This window comes from Sturnira hondurensis, unplaced genomic scaffold (genome assembly GCF_014824575.4).
Source record: "Sturnira hondurensis isolate 20B ecotype Veracruz unplaced genomic scaffold, ASM1482457v3 Scaffold0019835, whole genome shotgun sequence".
In the NCBI taxonomy this organism is placed as follows: Eukaryota; Metazoa; Chordata; class Mammalia; order Chiroptera; family Phyllostomidae; genus Sturnira; species Sturnira hondurensis.
The window spans coordinates 138,499-156,984 of NW_028092466.1; the positions used below are offsets into that span (position 1 = coordinate 138,499).

General features: G+C 46.5%; 1 protein-coding gene across 3 annotated transcripts in view; it reads right to left on the reverse strand.

Annotated features, from left to right (window-relative positions):
* Window positions 1-18,486, reverse strand: part of ARHGAP44 (Rho GTPase activating protein 44) — a 173,552-nt gene that overhangs the window by 19,850 nt on the left and 135,216 nt on the right. For all 3 annotated transcript variants that reach the window (XM_037028337.1, XM_037028336.1, XM_037028339.1), the window contains exons 8-16: window positions 18,402-18,470; window positions 16,807-16,888; window positions 16,239-16,366; window positions 12,044-12,155; window positions 11,535-11,616; window positions 8,914-8,994; window positions 6,205-6,318; window positions 5,445-5,536; window positions 3,524-3,704 (exon numbers count right to left, since the gene is read on the reverse strand). In XM_037028337.1, coding sequence (XP_036884232.1) covers window positions 3,524-3,704; window positions 5,445-5,536; window positions 6,205-6,318; window positions 8,914-8,994; window positions 11,535-11,616; window positions 12,044-12,155; window positions 16,239-16,366; window positions 16,807-16,888; window positions 18,402-18,470 — 941 coding nt within the window. The remainder of the gene's footprint in view (window positions 1-3,523; window positions 3,705-5,444; window positions 5,537-6,204; window positions 6,319-8,913; window positions 8,995-11,534; window positions 11,617-12,043; window positions 12,156-16,238; window positions 16,367-16,806; window positions 16,889-18,401; window positions 18,471-18,486) is intronic.

Here is an 18,486-nt window from a genome sequence, read left to right on the forward strand (position 1 = left end):
GGCTTCAGTTCCTCTCCAAGGGGCTGCTTGGACTCCCGCACAGCAACATAGCTGGGTTCCAAGAGTGAGTGTTCCAAGAGACCTGGCATAAACTATAAGGTTCGTTCTGACCTGGCTTCAGAAGGCCCAGAACATCACTTCTGTTAGTTAAGTGAGTTGCAGAGGCCAACTCAGAGTAAGAGGGAGTATAATAAGATGTCAACTCAATAGGAGAAGAATTAAATCCCTGCTGCCATCTTTACCATGGAGCTGTCTGTTGGCATGCAGCTGTGGAGACACGTGGACTGGTTTCTTGTGGCTGCTGTCACAAGTACCACAAAGTTGGTAAACAACAGAAATATATTCTCCCCCAGTTCTGGAGGCCAAAGTCCAAAATCAGTACACAGGGCCAAAGTCAAGGTGTTAGCAGGGCTGTGCTCCCTCCAGAGGCTCCAGAGGAGAGAATCCTTTCATGCCCCTTCCAGCTTTGGTGGCTGTCACCATTGTTTAGCTTGCGGCCACACCATCAAATCTCTGTTCCATCTGCACACCTCCTTCTCTGTGTGTGTGTGCACACATGCACACGAGTGTGAGAGATCTCTGCTGCTCTCTTATGATTGGTGTGATTGCATTCAGGGCCCTTCCTAACAATCCCACATTATCTCTGTATTTCAAGATCCTTATTTTAATCACATCTGCAAAGACCGTTTTCCCAAATCAGGCAATATTTACGGGTTCCAAGGTTCAAGACCTGATATCTTTGGAGGGGCATTATTCTGCCACCTGCAATCATGAAAAATGTATAAGTGAGCAAATAAACATGATATCAGGACTTGCTACAGAAATTCAGTTTCTTGTCTCATTAAGAATCAGAAAGCCCCAGGAGCTGGGACTGGGGCGGAACTACTTTTAGTGATGTTGTGGACATAATAGCTATCCATCTCGGAAAATGTTATCCATATTTCTTCCCCAAATTGTCTTTTTTTCCCCTTAGGATTTTATTTACCTACTTTTAGAGAAAGGGGATGGGAAGGAGAAAGGGAAAGAAATATCGATGAGAGATACAATGATCTGGCCCACAACCCAGGCATATACCCTGACTGGGAATTGAACCAGTGACCTTTGGGTTCGCAGGCCCGCATTCAATCCACTGAGCCACACCAGCCAGGGCAAAATTTTTTTTTTAAAGTAACAGCTTTAATGAAATACATTCTTTTTTTAAAACCTTAAGAAAGCTAACTTTGTCAAGTGTTTCAAGGGGTTAGAGGTAGTTGGAAGACTTTGAAATGTGTCTCCAAGATTTTAAAAGCTCAGAAATGGGGACTAATATGGAGAATTCCCCTAATATTGCTAAAATAACACAGGGACTTAACTGATACAAATTCCTTTTCTCTTGCCCAAAACACTTACCCAAAACTTTAGGTTTGTATTTCCCTTAAAACTAGTTAGGAACTGATCGTCTGCAAGCTGACTGTACCCTAGAACATATGTACTGGTACCCCAGACAACTCAGTGAGGCTTACCCTAAGCTGCCAGTATACTCTCCAAGTAATTGAGAGTTTAAGACAAGTTTTAAAATAAGTATATTTTGTGTACAACAGTAATTTATGTAGTTGTCCTCATTTTCTACACCCTTAAAGTAGAGGCACCTTGGTGCCACCTATGTTGGCACCTTTAGTTTTCAACCAGAACATCGTGCAGAACGGCATATCATTTACATAGTCCTTGAGCTACAGACCTTTCTCAGAGATGAGGCACCCGCCTAAAATACCACCATTCGAGCTTCTCCAGCTGCCTGCGCGCTCTGGGCCCAGCAGACACCAAATGACCTGTGAGTCCGCAGTGCAGGTCTCTCGGGGGTCATCTGAATTGCTTTTGGAGGGTGCTGGGGTCAGATGAAGTCTGGGGAGGACACATGAGCACATCTCCAATGCAGAAACAATGGGCCCCGCCGAGTGCTCTGTTACCCAGCCAGGACCGAAGCTGACTCCCAGGATGTCCCTCTGCTAGAGACAGCTCACAGAACAGAGTCGCTTTAACTGAGTTTTATAAACAATTCCAAAGGACTCGCTAGCACTTGCTGTCTCTCTGTCTCTCTCTCACTCTGTTTCCATCTGTGTCTCTGACTTGCTCCTCATGGTGCAAAGATCAGACCCTAAGTGTACTCTTCTTTTTATAAATTTAAGAAATTTTCCCTCTGCTCCCTTCAGTTTCAAAGAATTTCCAGGCTTTCTTTCCCCACTAGCTATAAGAACAACAAACAACAGCATGGAGCAGATAAACAACTCTCACCGGCCTCACAGGTCAAGTATCTGGTGGTCCAGTAACAAGCAGGGACACTGCCCTTGCTGAACCTCCCGCCATCATCACAGAACACAGTGTAGATCCCGAGTGCCAACTCGCATTGAGAAAAGGAAGAGTCCTGGGTTTTTGACCTTCCCTCTGAATCCTGTAGGCCATATGCATGTCAAACAAACAGAGCTTTCTGGTTACCTAGCTGTATGAATGGGAAGCTGAAGGTTACCGCTGCTACACTTTCTGCTGAAGGAATTTCTGATATTCCCATTAGGTGCCTTATGCTCCTGTCTATTTTAAAGCAGCAGTTGCTAAATTTTATTTCACAGTGATCACTTTTAATTCCTAACCAAAATTTACTCAACCGACTTGCCTGACCAAGCGATGCATGCATTTCTTCTGGAAGACACACTGGCTGACACACCTCCAGCTTGCTGCCCAGCAAAAGTCCACTCAGTTCAGTTGCCATAGCTGATGTTTACCGTGAATCGGCTGTACTTGTTATAAAACCTGTTTACAATCATTTGACTTACTATGGGGTCATAGTATGCAATTACAAAATCTGTAAATTGATTTAACAGGAGTGGGTGAGAGTCATTCCCCTGTGAGTTTCAGTTGAGTGCTTTCAGGGGTCTTGTGACGGCTGCATCAGAGCCGGAGCAGGTGTCAATCCCAAAAGACGAGGAAACAAAATCTTACGAATTATAAGGAGTTTACGCTCAGGTGGCTTTAACCTTTAGGTTTTCTCTTTGTTTTAAAGAGAATGAAACGGAATCTGTTAATCTACACATGACAGGTGCTGTTTAATGTTGCCAAAAAACGCAAATGAGCAGACCTATCACAAAAATAAAACTGTTAAAGATTTGGCATTTATAAATTTTGAGTCAAAATAAAGTGCTTATATATTTTATACATATAATATATATATATATATATATATATAATATTTATATATATTAATCCCCCTGTGGACCAACTTTTCTTTCTTGTCAGGAGAACTAATCAATTTCTGATGACAGTGGTCAGCTCAAAAGGCTACATGTCCCTCTGGCCCACCTCCAGGGACGCAGGCCGAGAGACTGCCCCCAGGAGCACAGACAAGAGCAAAGGACTAAGGAACAGATTAACTGCTGCAAGTCCCCTAACTGCTGCTGCTCGGGGCAGCCTTCCTGCCCATCTGGTGATTTGTTACACCTCAGTCCCTCCTTTCTCCAATCCCCAATGCTGAGAAAGGGACGCCAGCTCATACCCATCCTTCTTGTAAAACTCCAGCATCATGTTATCTGTGGCAACGCTGAGGGGCCGGCGGGCCTGCTCGGGCTGGCGCCGGTCGGCGGGGTCCATGTCCGGGGAGGGCATTGAGCTGTAGTTTGCGTTGTGGTTCACGTGCACCGGACTCCCGTAGTTCCCTGTGATGTTGAACTCTATTTCTGTTGGGAAGAAATAACAGGTGTACATGCTCTGTTGGGCTGTCACGCCCTTCCTGGGCAGAACAGAGATGAGCAGAGCTGGCCTATCCTTTGTACTCCACACCCATTAAATTGTGTTCCCTGGTTCAATGTTTGGTCATCTGCTGATAATAATTCATCTTAATATAACTTATCACGACAGTAATGTGATTAATATGATGGGCATAATAAAGCAATTTCCATTTGTGATTAAAAAACAAACTTAATTAAATGGATACAGGGGGTATTTCCTGAAAAAAGACAAAATCAGCTATCTCCAACCTCATGGTTAAGAGGGAAACACCAGAGCATCTTAATCAGATTAGGTGAAAGCGCCACTGCTAATGCTGTTGGAGAGGGGCTGGCCAATGGGATCGGTCAAGATGAGAAAACAAGACGCAGTGTTATTAATTGTAGATAATGTCTTCTTGGACAACTGAAAAGGGTTAGACCTGGAGACTTCACTCAGGCCACAAAGGCTACTGGCTATTGGATGGATCTGTGGAAATACTCATCCCTTCCTTTCCTACTAATAATCTGTTCATCTGCAATGGCAATGAACTAGTTCATCCACAGAACATGCAGAATTAATTGTGCCTTCAACACCTTTCTTCTCAATTTCTTTATCCTGATTTCTTAGGTTTGCCTGACCTTATGTCTTTTATTAGAACTCTCATGAGATCAGAAGTTAGGAGCTTTCATAGTCAAAACACATGACATGAAATAAAGGCAATCAACTCCTAATGTATTAGAGCAACATTATTGATTACCTCTGATAGCCAGAGCACAGAAACATTAACAGTAAATGCCCTTAACGTTTACTAAACATAAAGTAGGATACCCTTTTTTTAGAAAGGAACACAGAATTTGGTTGTAACAACTGCTGTTTCTTCAAAACCGGCACCATTGAGCTTGTGCAAGGGTGTTCCCATGGCTAAGAGAACATCTGTGAATATCTATCTGAGGTAGCTGTCTCTAAAGTCTAATTTCAAACCAAGTACAAAAAAAGTTCTCATCACCTGTGAGCTCCACCTTTACACAATGAGAAGCTCAGAGGACACAGGTGAGAATGACAAAGGACAGTGCCCAGGTGATCCACAGCCCTGGACAGAAGCCGCCTTCATGGCTGATCTAGCCTCCCTTTGCAGCTAGGAAGCAGAGGATGTTTCTTTCCTTTCTGTACCAGCATTTCAAGGCACACAGATTTAAAGAAACTATGGTGTGGCTGTTATACCCATCAAATCCATGGATGTGGCTAGCTAGTGTAGGCTGTGGATGTCCTCAGGCCAGAGAGAAGGAAACTGCCATGACCCTGCTCATACCTGAGTACGTGTGTGTGTGTGTGTAGGGGGATTACAAACAAACAGGGTGCCCTGACTGGTGTTGCTCAATTGGTTGGGTGTTGTCCTGCAAACCAAAAAGGTTGCCAGTTTAATTCCCAGTCAGGGAACAAGCTTGGGTTGCGGGTTTGGTCCCCAGCCAGGGCATGTTAGGAAGGCAGCCAACTGATGTTTCTCTCTTACATCCATGTTTCTCTCACTCTCTTTCCCTCTCTCTAAAATAAAAAAATAAGTGTTTTTAAAAATAAAATGTTAATTCTAAAAAAACAAGACAAACATCTTTTGGCAATGGGACTAGGTTTCAGAGGTGCAGAACTCACAATGATACTCCCAGCCACCCTCCCCAGCCACCCTCGCTCCCACAACAGATGCCACCATGTACCCCCGGGGAAGAACCAGTCTGCGTGCTGGATGATGGGCTCGATGATCCCAACAATCTGCAGGGAAACGGTGGTCATCATCTCTGTGATGTTCCTGTAGGTCCAGAGCAGAGGAGTGCAGCATTGAGTCAAGGCCAAGGCACCAGCACCACAGCTCGGGAAGGGGCCCTGGCCTGGAAGCCTGCAGACCTAGTTCTGAGAGCAGGCTTTCTCTTGTACCTTTCTGAACCCCTTGTCCTCATCTACAGAAAGAAGGCAACCACAAAAGTCCTCCTTACAGGAGATGTGCAAGGATATGAGTCAGGAAATGAGGAAGTTCCACAAATCGGCAGGTACAAGGCACGTTTCTACAGGAGGCATGATTCTCCACGTGGCCAATCTCATCCTCTTTCTGACTGTTCTCTCTTTCGAAACAGCCCTCTGTCCCTCTGGATCCTGACACTGGAATATGTGCTCTTCATAGTGTGTGAGGGCAGCATGACAGGGCTCGCCCTGCCTGGTCCACCATGCCCCCGCCCTCCCATCCTGACACTGCCTTCGATTAGCTCAGAGAAGACCCTCCCAGCAGACCTAAAGCTCTGAGATCATCAGAGGAAAGATCTGCAGAATTCTGGGCCTCCTCCTGAGCCTAAGAAGGAAGCAGGTCGCAAAATAAATAAGACTTGAGAAAGAAATGAGTCTGGTGACTCTCTGGGCTTTGGCCATCCCTTCCCTGCCCTGTAGTTCCACGGTACCCATGTGTCTGTGCCTCCCTGTACTCACCCCTCCGCCTGTGGCCATAGGAGATTGGGTCCTAACACAATTGCCATGTTACTGGGAGTCATCTTGTTTACATCTTGATATTCTGACAACTTGGATAAAAATTTGATCAAGTATCTGAAAGGAAGTTAGAAGGGCTGATTTTAACTGACAGTTCAACAGCAGCCACACTTCCCCAGCCTGGGTAGAAACTTCTCTCATGTAGCATATCTTACTGACAATGAGACTCGCACATTCTGCAATGTGATGAAAACCTATCATGTGTCAGGACACAAAAATGCTCCAAAAACAGACAAACCCAGCTCCCACCCTGTTTAATGTCAACATCTGGCCAGAAAATTCTCCATTCTTCTTTTGGACTTAGTACAAAATGACCTAAAGTTCCTTCTTTATTTCAAACCTCTGTCACCTGCCATCTTCCCTGTGTGCAGAAATGAGAAGCACAGCACCTAGGTGTCATTGGCCAGGAGGTTTACCTGCTAGGAGGGGTATCCCCTGGTCCCTGTGGAGCCCCCCTCAGTGGGGCTTTCTGGAGAGATACAAGGAAGGAAAAACTAAGGACTTAGCATATGACGCAGCAATTCTACTTCTAGGGATACACCCAAGAGAACTAGGTCCCCGCAAACTTGCAGCATTACTCATGACAGTCAAAAAGTGAAGAGCACTCAGATGTCCACTGGGGATGGATGCATAAATAAAATGTGGCCCATCCACACGATGGAATGTTACTCACACATAGGGGGAATGAAGCTCTGACACATGCTACCACATGGGTAAACCTTGAAAAATCATGCTGAGAAGCAGAAGACCATGTGTTGCATGACTGCATTCCCATGAAATATCCAGCACAGGGAAATCTACGGCGACAGAGGCAGGATGTGCCCGAGTGGCTGCCCGGGGCCGGGCTGGTGGAATGAGGACTAACTGCACATGGGGAAAGGGCTTCTTTTTGGGCAATGAAAATGTTTTAAAATTAGTGCTGATAGTCTTATAACTCTATAATTATACAAAACCCCCACCCAAAATCATACACTTAAAAAAGGCACCATAGTATGTGTCTTATATTTCAATAAAGCTATTATTAAAACAAAGTAAAGAGAACCAATGCAGAAGCTATTCACAAAATGAGCACAAAAATAGCTCTGGCAAATCACACCAAAAACCTGCCAGGCTCTGACAAGCACCCTCGGAGCACACACTTCCTCCTGGACTCTCAGTTGCACAGGGCAGCAATCGCCTTCTGCCAGCCAGCAGGAAGTCCACAGGCTTCGGGTCCGACCATGGAGCCCCCAACCTGGGTCTGTGCTAAGTCCACCCACAGCCTCTCCTGACCACGTCTCCCTCTTCAAGAGGCCACATGCACCTGGGCCAGAATGTGGGCCCTCGACTGAGAACAACTGAGCTGCAGCTGCCCAGTGTCCTGGGCTATGGTCAGCAATACTAGATGTGTGTTATATTCATCTTATTCTTGTTCTTAGGTGTTTTAAAAGATTGTGGTAAATATGTCTGCATCACCATTTTAACCATTTTTAAGTATACAGTTCAGTATCATTAAATACTTTCACACTTTCAAGCAACTATCACTGCTATCCATCTCCAGAACTTTTCAACACCTCAAACTAAAATTCTACCCATTCAATGATACCCTCCTACCTCTAACCCCACCCCAACAGCGCCCCCTCCCCCAACCAGCCCCTGGAAACCACCGTTCTACTTTCTGTCTCTATGCAAAGGACTATTCTAGGTGCCTCATGGGACTGACTGGCTTTTTTCACTCAGCATAATGTCCTAAGGTACATCCACATTGTAGCATGTGTCATTATTTCCTTCCCTTTTCAGGCTGAATATTGCACTGCATGTGCATTTTGTTGATCCACTTATGCACTGAGGGACACTTGGGTTGTTTGCTCCTCTTGGCTACTGTGATTAATGTTGCTACAAACGTGGGTGTACAAATATCAAGCCTTGGCTTTCTAATCTTGTGGCTACAAAGCCAGATGTGGAATTGCTGGGTCAAGTGGTAATTCTATGTTTAATTTTTGGAGGATCTGCCTTACCACCCCTCTTGGGATTCTTTACAGGAAAACAGAAAGAATCAGGCAGATGGTGGCAGCAGCTGAAGCTGAAAATCTAGATCTAAAGAAACAGTGAGATGAGGTGTGGGGCCAGGAGCAGTGCCGGCGAGGCACGGTGGTGAGGAAGCAGAGGGTGTGAAGGGGCAGATGCCAGGGAGAGGAGAGATCTGCACAGGAGCAGGCAGGAAAATCTCGTGGGGTGGCAAGACAAGTGAGAGACAGACGTGTTTAAAATAGCTGGTGGATGGTGGAGCACCAGAGAGTATTCTCCCAGCAGACCAGCTCAAGGACAAACCCACCAACCCTGGCTTCAGGTTTTGTCCATGGGTGTCCACTGCAATAAATCCCTAATGTCTTGAAATAACTTGCACTAAACCTTGCTTTTTGCAAATCAAATACCTTAACTGAATTACCCAATGTCTAGTTAGGTAAACTCCAACATCATCTACTATACTTGCTTATCTGCAAAATGGTAATTAACAATGTCACAGGGTTTGGGGTTGCAAAGAGACCATGCATGTTAATAATGCTTTGGATACCATAAACTCAGTGAATGCTATTGACCATGACCTTTAGCCAGGAAAATGTGTGTTTGGGGCTTGAAGAACAGACCCCTGTGCATCCAGTGTCCACTTACCGGATGTTGTTGTGATTGGCCTTGGGCAATTTTTCACAAGCATTCCACAGAGCCTGAAGTCTCTTGTCTTGCTCCTGGATACTGGGAAATGAACAGGAAAAGCCACCGGTTAAGGATGACTCAATGAAGCCTCACCAGCAATCATGTTTACCATCATTGTAATGTTTGAGAATAAGGAGCCAACCATGTGACTGACCATACCAGCAAGCTATTATTATTCAAATGCCTCTATGTTCTCCTTGTGTCTTATCCTCTGCTATTTTAACAAAACTTCCCCTGCCCATGTCACGCATCCCAGGGTAGTAGTTGGGGGCCGGTGAACAGACCTGTGCTCTGGAGTGAGCAAGGCCATGGTGTTGTCAGGAGGGTGATTCTGGCACAGAAACCAGAATACATGGCACCATGTAGGGTACACATACGCTCCAGGGGCCGAAAGAAGCCTTGTGTTTCCTTGGTTCCAGGACACTGAGCTCTGAGGCTTCAGGACCATTATTTCCTATCTCCTGTTGGAGACCCACGTTTACCACGGAGGGGGAGGGTGTCCCTCAGAGAGATCCTGAAGCAGCGGCACAGCCTCCCCGCGCCTAGCTTCGTATCACCAAGGTCACTGAGACACTCAGTAACTAAAAGGGACAGTTCCCATCAGAGGACGCGTTCTCACTTATCTTCATCCCCAGGAGCACAGTGGTAATTCACCCACCCTCACACCACGGTGGCAGCTTTCTGTCCAGTTCAACAACCGTTGTTTAATGGCCATTCAGTCAATCCCTCTGAGTTAGTAAATTTCATAGACAGAAATCTGAGCTTTCAAGACATGACTCAGAGATGGATAATTCCCATTAACAAAGGATTCTCCACTCCACAAAAAGATTTGTTTTAAAGATTTCTTTATTGATAAGCCCTCTGAGAATAAAAAAAAATTACTCATAGGATTACATTTTTAAATAATTTTTCATGAAAATCTACATCAAAGCTGACATGATGAGGAAGACCAAAGCCCCAGAAAACCAGAAAGGAAAGCCCCAGCTGAGGTAGGTGCCAACTTTGACCTCAACCCAGGGGCCCTGGGTGGGTAGTAGCCACCACCCACATGCCGGCTCCAGAGGTCCCCCTGCAGATCTCCATCACCTCAGAAAAATCTCTTCCCTCACTTCAGCCTGAGGGAGTGGGAAGCATTTGCCAGGCAAACTTCTGCTAGGAAATGGATGGGAAAACCAAACCTCCCACTAGAAACGGAAAGGTCACAGCTCATACTTGTCACGCAGTCAAATTTGACCCAAGTCTGGCCAAGGAGGCCAAGGAGACTCAGCTCTACCCTGGCTGTGAACCTGGGCCAATGATTTCATCTCTGTGAACCTCACTGCCCTCATTATAAAGGAGGTTAATAAGAGAACTTGCCCTGTAGCATCCATGTGAGTGACTTAAAGGAGAATTGTATAAAGCACTTGCTCGTGATCAATGTCCGCCTTTGCAGCCCCCACAGTTGTCTCCACTCCCATGTCTGCCAGTAGCTGGGGTGTCCCTGGTGGCACAGAGCCCCATCCGAGGTCCTGCTCCTCAATCCTTTCTAAGGTGGAGGGGCAAGATGCTGTAAAGACCTTGCATCCAGTACAACCCAGCAAACACACACTGAGCACTTCCCGTGTATCAGCACTGTCCTGAGGGTTGGGAAGCCATGGTCAACCAGGAGGGCACTCTCAAAGCTCCAGTGTGATTGGCCTCCCGGACACAGCTGTGAGCCAGGCAGTCAGAATGAACAGTGGGGGTGGGACCCACCATGACTGCTGGCTGTTTTACCTCAGTAAAACAGCTTGTCAGGGAGGTCTCTCTGAGGTTTGGCCCCTCCCATTTAAGGTGGGGCCAAAATTTCCAGAAGCAGACCTGGGGCAAACATTCAGGCGCCACAGCAAAGGTGAAGGCTTGTCCACCCTGTCCTGTGACTGACTGGTGCTTCAGTCCTTCCCGTACCCTCTGCCAGGCGTCCCTGGTCTAGCTTGAGTCTCTGCTCTCCGACTCCTACATGGAAGCACTAATTGATGTGGCTCACCTACTCATTCCCTTTTCGTTACAGGCCACCTCTCACTGTCCTGGTGATCCCTAGCTGTTGTTCTGCTGCTTCCCTGGCTACCCCTACAGCTCCTGGACGACCCTTCCATTCAGAGCCAGCTAGCAACTTCAGTGAGATTCAGCTTCCTTGAGTTCAATGGTTATCAACCTAACAGCCTTGAGAGTTTTGAAACAAGGAGTCCAGGCCGATTAAATAAGAATCTCTGGGAAAAAAGGTCCATGCATTGTTATCTTTTAAAAACTTCCCAGGAGACTGATGTACAGAGGGCTAGAGTGTGCCACAGTGTAGAGATATCATAGCTTATTTAGCCACTCCCACATTCCCATTTGCTTTTGCCTGGAATAGCAAAGAGCTTCTGCTATTCCAGATAAAGTTGCAGTCTACATTTTTGTATATGCTTCTTTGGGCATATGTACAGGCACGACACATATTTCTGCCTGCTTAGATACGGAAACGGAGCTGCCATATCACAGGTTATACGCTTTCATGATTTTAATACATACTTCCAAATACACTCCAACCCACAAGACACTCCAAAATGTGACATACTCACTTAGAAGCTTGAATCCACTCGTCATAGAGTTCAAAGGTCATAAGAGGTTCTGGCAACTCTCGGAGGTAAGATTTCAAAGCTCCTGGGCATGAATACAATATCAGCCATGAGCCACTTTGACACGGCAAAGACAGGTTTCCCAAGCCAGCATCACCCTGTGGGCCACGTCTAGGATGGGCTCCCTGACCCAGGGAGCGGCTGGGGCGGCTCCCATGTGAATGGATCTGAGGCTCTGGCATGGCAATAGGACCTGGGCAGACAACCACACTGGCCTCTAGCCTTATTTCCCACCTTTACCTCATCTTCCATTGGCACACTGGGGAGACCTTCCCCTAAGGGGTCATAGCAACCAGGCCCAACACTGGGCCCTGAGTGGACACATCTAAAGCCTGTCAGGAAGCCACAGGCTCAAGTGTCTGACATGTGGCCACACATCTTCCATGCTCACCCCTTCCCTGGGAGCCTCTACGGTACAAGGGATACTGTGCTAAGGGGTTGGGGGCACCCACCTGCAATTGCATGGGGGTCTGCAGAGTACTCTTGCACATCCACCACACAGCAGTCCAGGGCAGCTTTCAGCTTCTTCAGCTTGGAGGCGGATGGGGCTACTCGGAAGAGTCCCTACCAAAAGGACAGAGGGTCAATGGACAGCCCTATAACTCAAAGGCACAAAAGCAAATCCAACAAAGTCAGGAAATCTGTCCATTCCATTCTTCCAAATTCTCCCAGATATGCCTTCCCACCCCTACTTTTCAACAGTATAGCTGCTTATCTGCCAAATGCTCTGGTAGAGCAGGGACTGGGCCTCACCCACTGTTGTGTTGTGGGGGTGACTCACTGTTCTGTTGTCTCAGTAGGAGTAAAAAAAGTGAAACCTGGACACTCAGGTTTCTTGTTCTTATATATTTAAAATGCATTTTCAGATTTTATTTATGTATCTTTAGAGGGGAAGGGAAGGAGAGAGGAAGAGAAATATCAATGTGGTTGCCTCTCGGGACTGGCCTGCAACCCAGGCATGTGCTCTGACTGGGAATTGAACTGCGATCCTTTGGTTCGCAGGCCCACACTCAATCCACTGAGCTATACCAGCCAGGTATTTAAAATACATTTTAGAGGAGAATTTGACTGAGACCTGGTTAAATTTGGGAGGTGGGATCTAGGAACTTGGATGTGAAAAGATTTCCAGGGTGTGTGTTTGTGTGTTGGGAGGGACAGGGTCATGCACCTCCCATGAGCCTCAGGGAAGGGCAGACAGGTGCCTGTGAGGGAGTGATGCCTCCTTCAGACCATCCCTGTTCTGTTCTTAGAGACCCTCTTGAGACCCTGTCATCTTTTCCAAGCCAACTGCTCCACCTTGTAGAATGATAGTGAACTGTGAAGAGACAGAAAAGCAGCAGCGAGGGGTGTGTGCAGAGGTGTCAGATGCAGGTCAGAGCTGGAGAGGAACCCCCACCTCAGACAGGGAAGTTATACGTGGGAGGAAGACTTACTGGTTTCTGTTTCACCTCCTTGGCTCCTCGCATTCAGTGATGGGACCCAGAGGCTGAGAAACAGGCTGGCAGAATACCCCTTGTTCCTTTAACCACTGATGGCCATTCAGCTTCCCAAGTTCCTCTAGAAGATATTCCTGGTCTGAGTTCTGGGCCTGCTAAGATTGGAACTCCCTTCTCGGGAGGGGTGTGCACGGGGTGTCTCAGACAAAGAGATGTCCAAAGCTCTCTAGCATATGTATGAGGAAGCTCCCAAAACATGTTTGGATTAGTGTGTAAGCACAGTTGCTAAACAAAGAGAGCAAGTGACGGTGCACATGAAGGAGAGGGCTGGATCCTCATGAACACATGTCATAGCCGTGAAGGAGGGGCAATGGTGTTTGATGACAAACACCACCAAGGATAAGGGAGCGAAGTTGTCACACAAGAGCTTCAGAGTTCTGACTGTGTAGCTGAGAAGAGTGTTCCAGTGAGAGACATAGAAAAACCGGAAGGAGATTGGGACTGTTCACATGGCCAATGAGTCCAGGTTTGGGGGCAGTAGAGAGAAACCCCATGGAAATGCTGAAGAAATGGTAGCGAACATGGGAGTGGGGCCCAGGGGAGGGGTGAGGACCCAGGATGCTCACTGAGGTTGAGGCGAAGGTCCAGAAGAGGATGGTGACACCCAGGAAAGATTAGAGATAGTAGAGGGCAGGGCTGGGCAGTGCTGAACGGGTCACTGCGATGTCACCAATAGGGGCAAGGGGCATGAGGGAGCACAGTGGGTGCGAGTTTCAAGGGTGGCGCCAGCAGTACTGTTGCAGGTGGCTAAGTGGTGAAGGTGGCCAGGCTGAGGCCTGGGCCTGGGCAACCTGGGGGGAGCCCAGGGTCAAGGGGGCAGGTTTAGCCCAGCGGTGGGAGCAGAAGTGGCTGTGCCAGAGACAGAGGAGTGAGCTGCGCTAAGGGTGCACAACCAGAAACGCTGCGAGTTACCTGAAGATGTCAAGCACAAAAAACAAAACCCAACTGGTCGGGAAAGGAGTATGAGGCTGTGGTTGGGCTGAAAGAAGACCTCTTTGTAGGTTAGGGAAAACCTGAGCATATTTGTTATTAAAGGAAAAGAGCAGATGCAAAGTAGGGAAAAGTGCAAGGGGGAGCGCGAAGGTCTGGAGGGTGGTGGAAGGGTGGGAAGAATCAAGAGACAAGATGGGAGATGCCACACCACCCGATGCCTGTTCTTCAAACACTAGTTCACACTGACTAGAAATTCTAAGATACCGATCAATTCATTTTACTCGTATGTGATAATGTTCTAGTTCTATTTAAAAACATTCCTTATTTTCTAGAGAAAGCTGCTGAAGTATTATAGATGCAATGATATAATGTCTAGGATTGGCTTAAAAATCTCCAAAGCAGGGGTGGGGCAGGAAATGGAGGTGCAGATGAAACAGGACCGACCATATGCTGGGTGATGAGGCTGATTATCTTAAGTGTCTTAGTTTTCCCATAATTCAGAGAAAATGATGGGGAAAGAAAAGGCCCAGTTTACCTTCCTCTATGAAAGCATCCTTCAGGCACTGTAAACTTCTTTCCCTCTTGTGATTGACAGCACGTGTGAAAATGCCCGGCAGCAAAATGTGGTAGAAAAGACCTACTGCCATCCCTCTGGAAGAGCCCTCTCCAGAGCAGGCCTGACACAGGGCATGCGGCCAACACGCCCGCCCGAGAACCTGAGCTGGCTTCCTTCTCCTCTGAAGTCCTCCCCGTCTGCCCCAGGGGACCAGGTGCTGACTTAGAGACTACTTTGGATTAATCAGATTTATTAATTAATTCAAATTAATAAATGGGATGCTTATCTTCTCCAACAAGCTCATAAGCCCCCATTCAACATTTTTATACTCTGCTCAGTAATAAATGCATAGCAGGCCCCAAGTAAGTATTGATCTGCTCATCAGACCAAAAAAAGATCTAGTAAAGATTTTAAAACAGCCAATAAAAGCAACCAAAGAAAGTTCTAGCTCTTAGGAAAGATTTACACAGTAATAAAAACAACAGCCACTGATTTCTCATAGACCTTTTATACATATGGCTCTTAAGAACTATTTTCTAATGTCACTATCAATCTGTTTTCAGGATCTCTATAAAAGAGTTATGATCAACAAGGTTAAAAGGTCTATTTTTTATTTTTGTGAATTTATTGAAGTGACATTGCTGAGTAAATTATATATGTTTCAGGGGTACAATTCTATTAAGACACCATCTGTATATTGTATTGTGTTTACCACCCCAAGTCAAGTCTCTCCTTCCATTACCTTTTATTACTCTTTACCTCGTTCCACCTCCACAAACCCCCTTCCCTCTGATAATCACCATGCTGTTATCTGAGTTTTGCTTTGTTTTTTTTTTCTTAATCCTCTCACCTTTTCCACCCAGCTCCTCCCCACCCCCATTCCCTCTGAGAGCTCTCAGTCTGTTCTCTGTATCTATGAATCTATTTCTGTTTTGTTCGTGTGGTTCCACATGAGTGCAACCACATGGTACTTTCTTTTCCCTGATTGGCTTATTTCACTTAGCATAATGTCCCCCACGTCCATTCATACTGTTGCAAAGGGCAAGATTTCCTCCTTTTTTATGACTGAGTAGTACTCCATTGTGCAAATGTACCACAGCTGTTTGATCCACTCATCTACAGATGGACACATGGGCTGCTTCCAAATCTCGGCTATTGTAAATAATGCTGCAATGAACAAAGCAGTGCGTGTATTCTAAAAGTTCTAATTTTAAAATCAGAGAACCTTTGAGAAGGAGGAGGAGGAATAGGAAGAGGAAGCAGCAGTTGATTGCCAAAATAATTCTAAACATGAAGAAAGAATGGCCAGAGTGTGGCTCTAAGTTTGTCATGGCCAGCAGTACCAGTCTCCCCATAAAGTGAAGGTTCACAGGAGAGAGCAGAACCCATTTGTGTCCTGCAGGAGAAGGGGCTATACCCCATCTTACCAGTTTGAATTTGTAGGGGCCACAGTGGGGATGGTAACAGGGGTGAAGATCTTGTGGTCTGTGCCTCATGGAAGAGGGCACACACTCAGGGCCCAGCTTGAGGCGGGGCCTGGCTGTGCCCAGACCTACCTCCTCCTGCATCCCTCACTCCAGCAGCATCGTCACACATGCCTCAGACCCACTTCCCCTGACATCCCTCACTCCAGCAGCATCATGACATACACACCAAACTCACCTCCTCCTGCATCCCGCACTCCAGCAGCATGGTCACACACGCCTCGATGGGAAAGGCGATCTCCCGGCCGCTGATAGTGAGGTGTTCCTCCAGGGGCTTCCCAAAGGAAGGCTTCTCCACCCAGGCCTCTGATCAGGAGAGGCAAGAAGGGAGTCAATGAAAAGGTTATGAAGGTCACTCATGCTGGAGTATGTCATGTCATACAGATTATCCTAAGACTATGAAAAACAGAGAGGCCCAGTAGAGTCCCTACTCCATGATTTTGGGAGGACTAAGAGGTGTGCGTAGGGCAAAGGCTAACTGGCTATGTCCAGAGCTGCTGGGCTTCATGTAACACACACTTGCACACACACCTCCCCCGACTGGTCCCCTTAGGGGATGGTGTGTTTGAGTGGGCTCTGCTTCACTGCAGCTACATCAAAGCACCAGCTGGTGAAGTCCAAGCTGCTCATCCAAATGTGACCCCTGGGGACACATAAGGGTGGGTGAAAATGCGGGGCATCGGTGGCATCTGGGAGACAGGCAGGCTGTCTCCAACCTTCCCCAACCAAGGATGGTCTCCCCTTACCTTGTTGTGCTTTTATCTGAGGCAGCACCGCCTGCAAGAGTGTCAGTGACTTCCTGTGGTATTCAGCTTGCACTTCTATTAGCTGACAAAACACAAGAGCAAACATTAGCCTTTGCCAAGGGTTGGGGGCACAGGCTGCTGTGCCACGTGGGGTGCTCTGCACAGAGCAGATGCCCTGCTTCCTCTGCAGTCTCTGTAGCAACAGAGTCACAGATTGGGGTTTGGGAGGCAGGAGAGTCGTGAGGGGTTATGGGGGCTGGCCCGCAGCTGGGGCCTGACTTAGAGAGCTTGCCGTCCTACCTTACTAAGCACCCCTCAAAGCAAAAGGCAGCAAAGAGAAGTGAATCAATAGGAAAGGATACATGAAAAACACATTTATAAATCTGTATGCCTACAAGGGCCGAATGCTATTAGTCTGTGTGTACACACACACACGCGCGCGCGCACACACACACAACACATCTTGTTTTCTGCAAAGTGGGTTTAAGATACAACCAGTCAGAAAACTTGTGGCTTGATCTATAATTCTCTTCAAGTATTTCAAGTACCTTGGGAGGTAAAATTGTTTGGTTAAAATAATACAGCTCAAAGCACAAATTCCTTCAAGATGTTCTATTTTGCCCATCCCACTACTAAAAAATCTGCTGAAATGCTGACAAGAGCAGGTGAAATCCTGAGAACAATGGTTACTTCATTCATTTTCTGAACCCCTCCTCCACCCTCAAAAATTGGCCATGGAGGAGGAAAGAGGGATGGATCACTGTTCCAATGCTTGGCATAGAGGGTAGATACTGTCATCTCCAAGTAAAACAAAAATAATTTAAAAAATTAGAAATAAATGACAATTAGGCAGCCTAAAAATGTTTGGAATGCCAACAATTTCATTAGTTTTAACAACTCTAAAACTGAACATTACCTTCACAAATAAAGCCAATGAAATATACTTAGAGATATACCACTAGTTTAAAATAAAGTTTCTGAGTTGGAAGGAATGCACATCAGTCCTTTTTTAGGGTAGAAGAAATCCCCCCAAATTTCTGGTCCCCTGATGAAAGTGCTGGAAGATTGCTAATACTGGACAGGTTTTCTACTTTTTATCAAAGCACTCTAAACATTTCAGGATTTCTCCTCCTTTTCTTCTGTCTTCTTTTTTCCTTATCCTTCCACCTCATCCCTATTTTAATTTGTATTTTTCTCAACTCACATCCTGTTTCTCTACCCCTGACCTCTACCCACTACATGCAAATAACACGTGCCCAAAGATGGCAACCAAACAATGTCTCCAGACATTGCCAAGTGTCTGGTGGAAGAGGGAGCAAAATCACCCCTGACTGAGCACCACTGCCACACCTCACATGTTGCAATAACCTTCATAGGTTAAGTTTTTCCTTAAGGTTTTTTCTTCATTTTCTCTTGGGGCGGGGAAAGGGAAGCCATACAAAGAGAAACATAAGGTGGGACTCATTCACAGGCAGGACAGTCAAACTCCCAGGCTTCCCTGTGACATGCTCAAGTCTGTGCCCATACTCCTTTCCCGCCTGCCCCGTGACTCTAGAAAACAGGCTTTAAGTTGTTTCATCTTCGTGGATACTTACCGTTTGAAAGTAGTTTGCATAGTCAATTTCTTTGGCCACAAAACTGTACATGTCTGCTGAGAGCTGGTCCTGTGGAAGGTAAAAG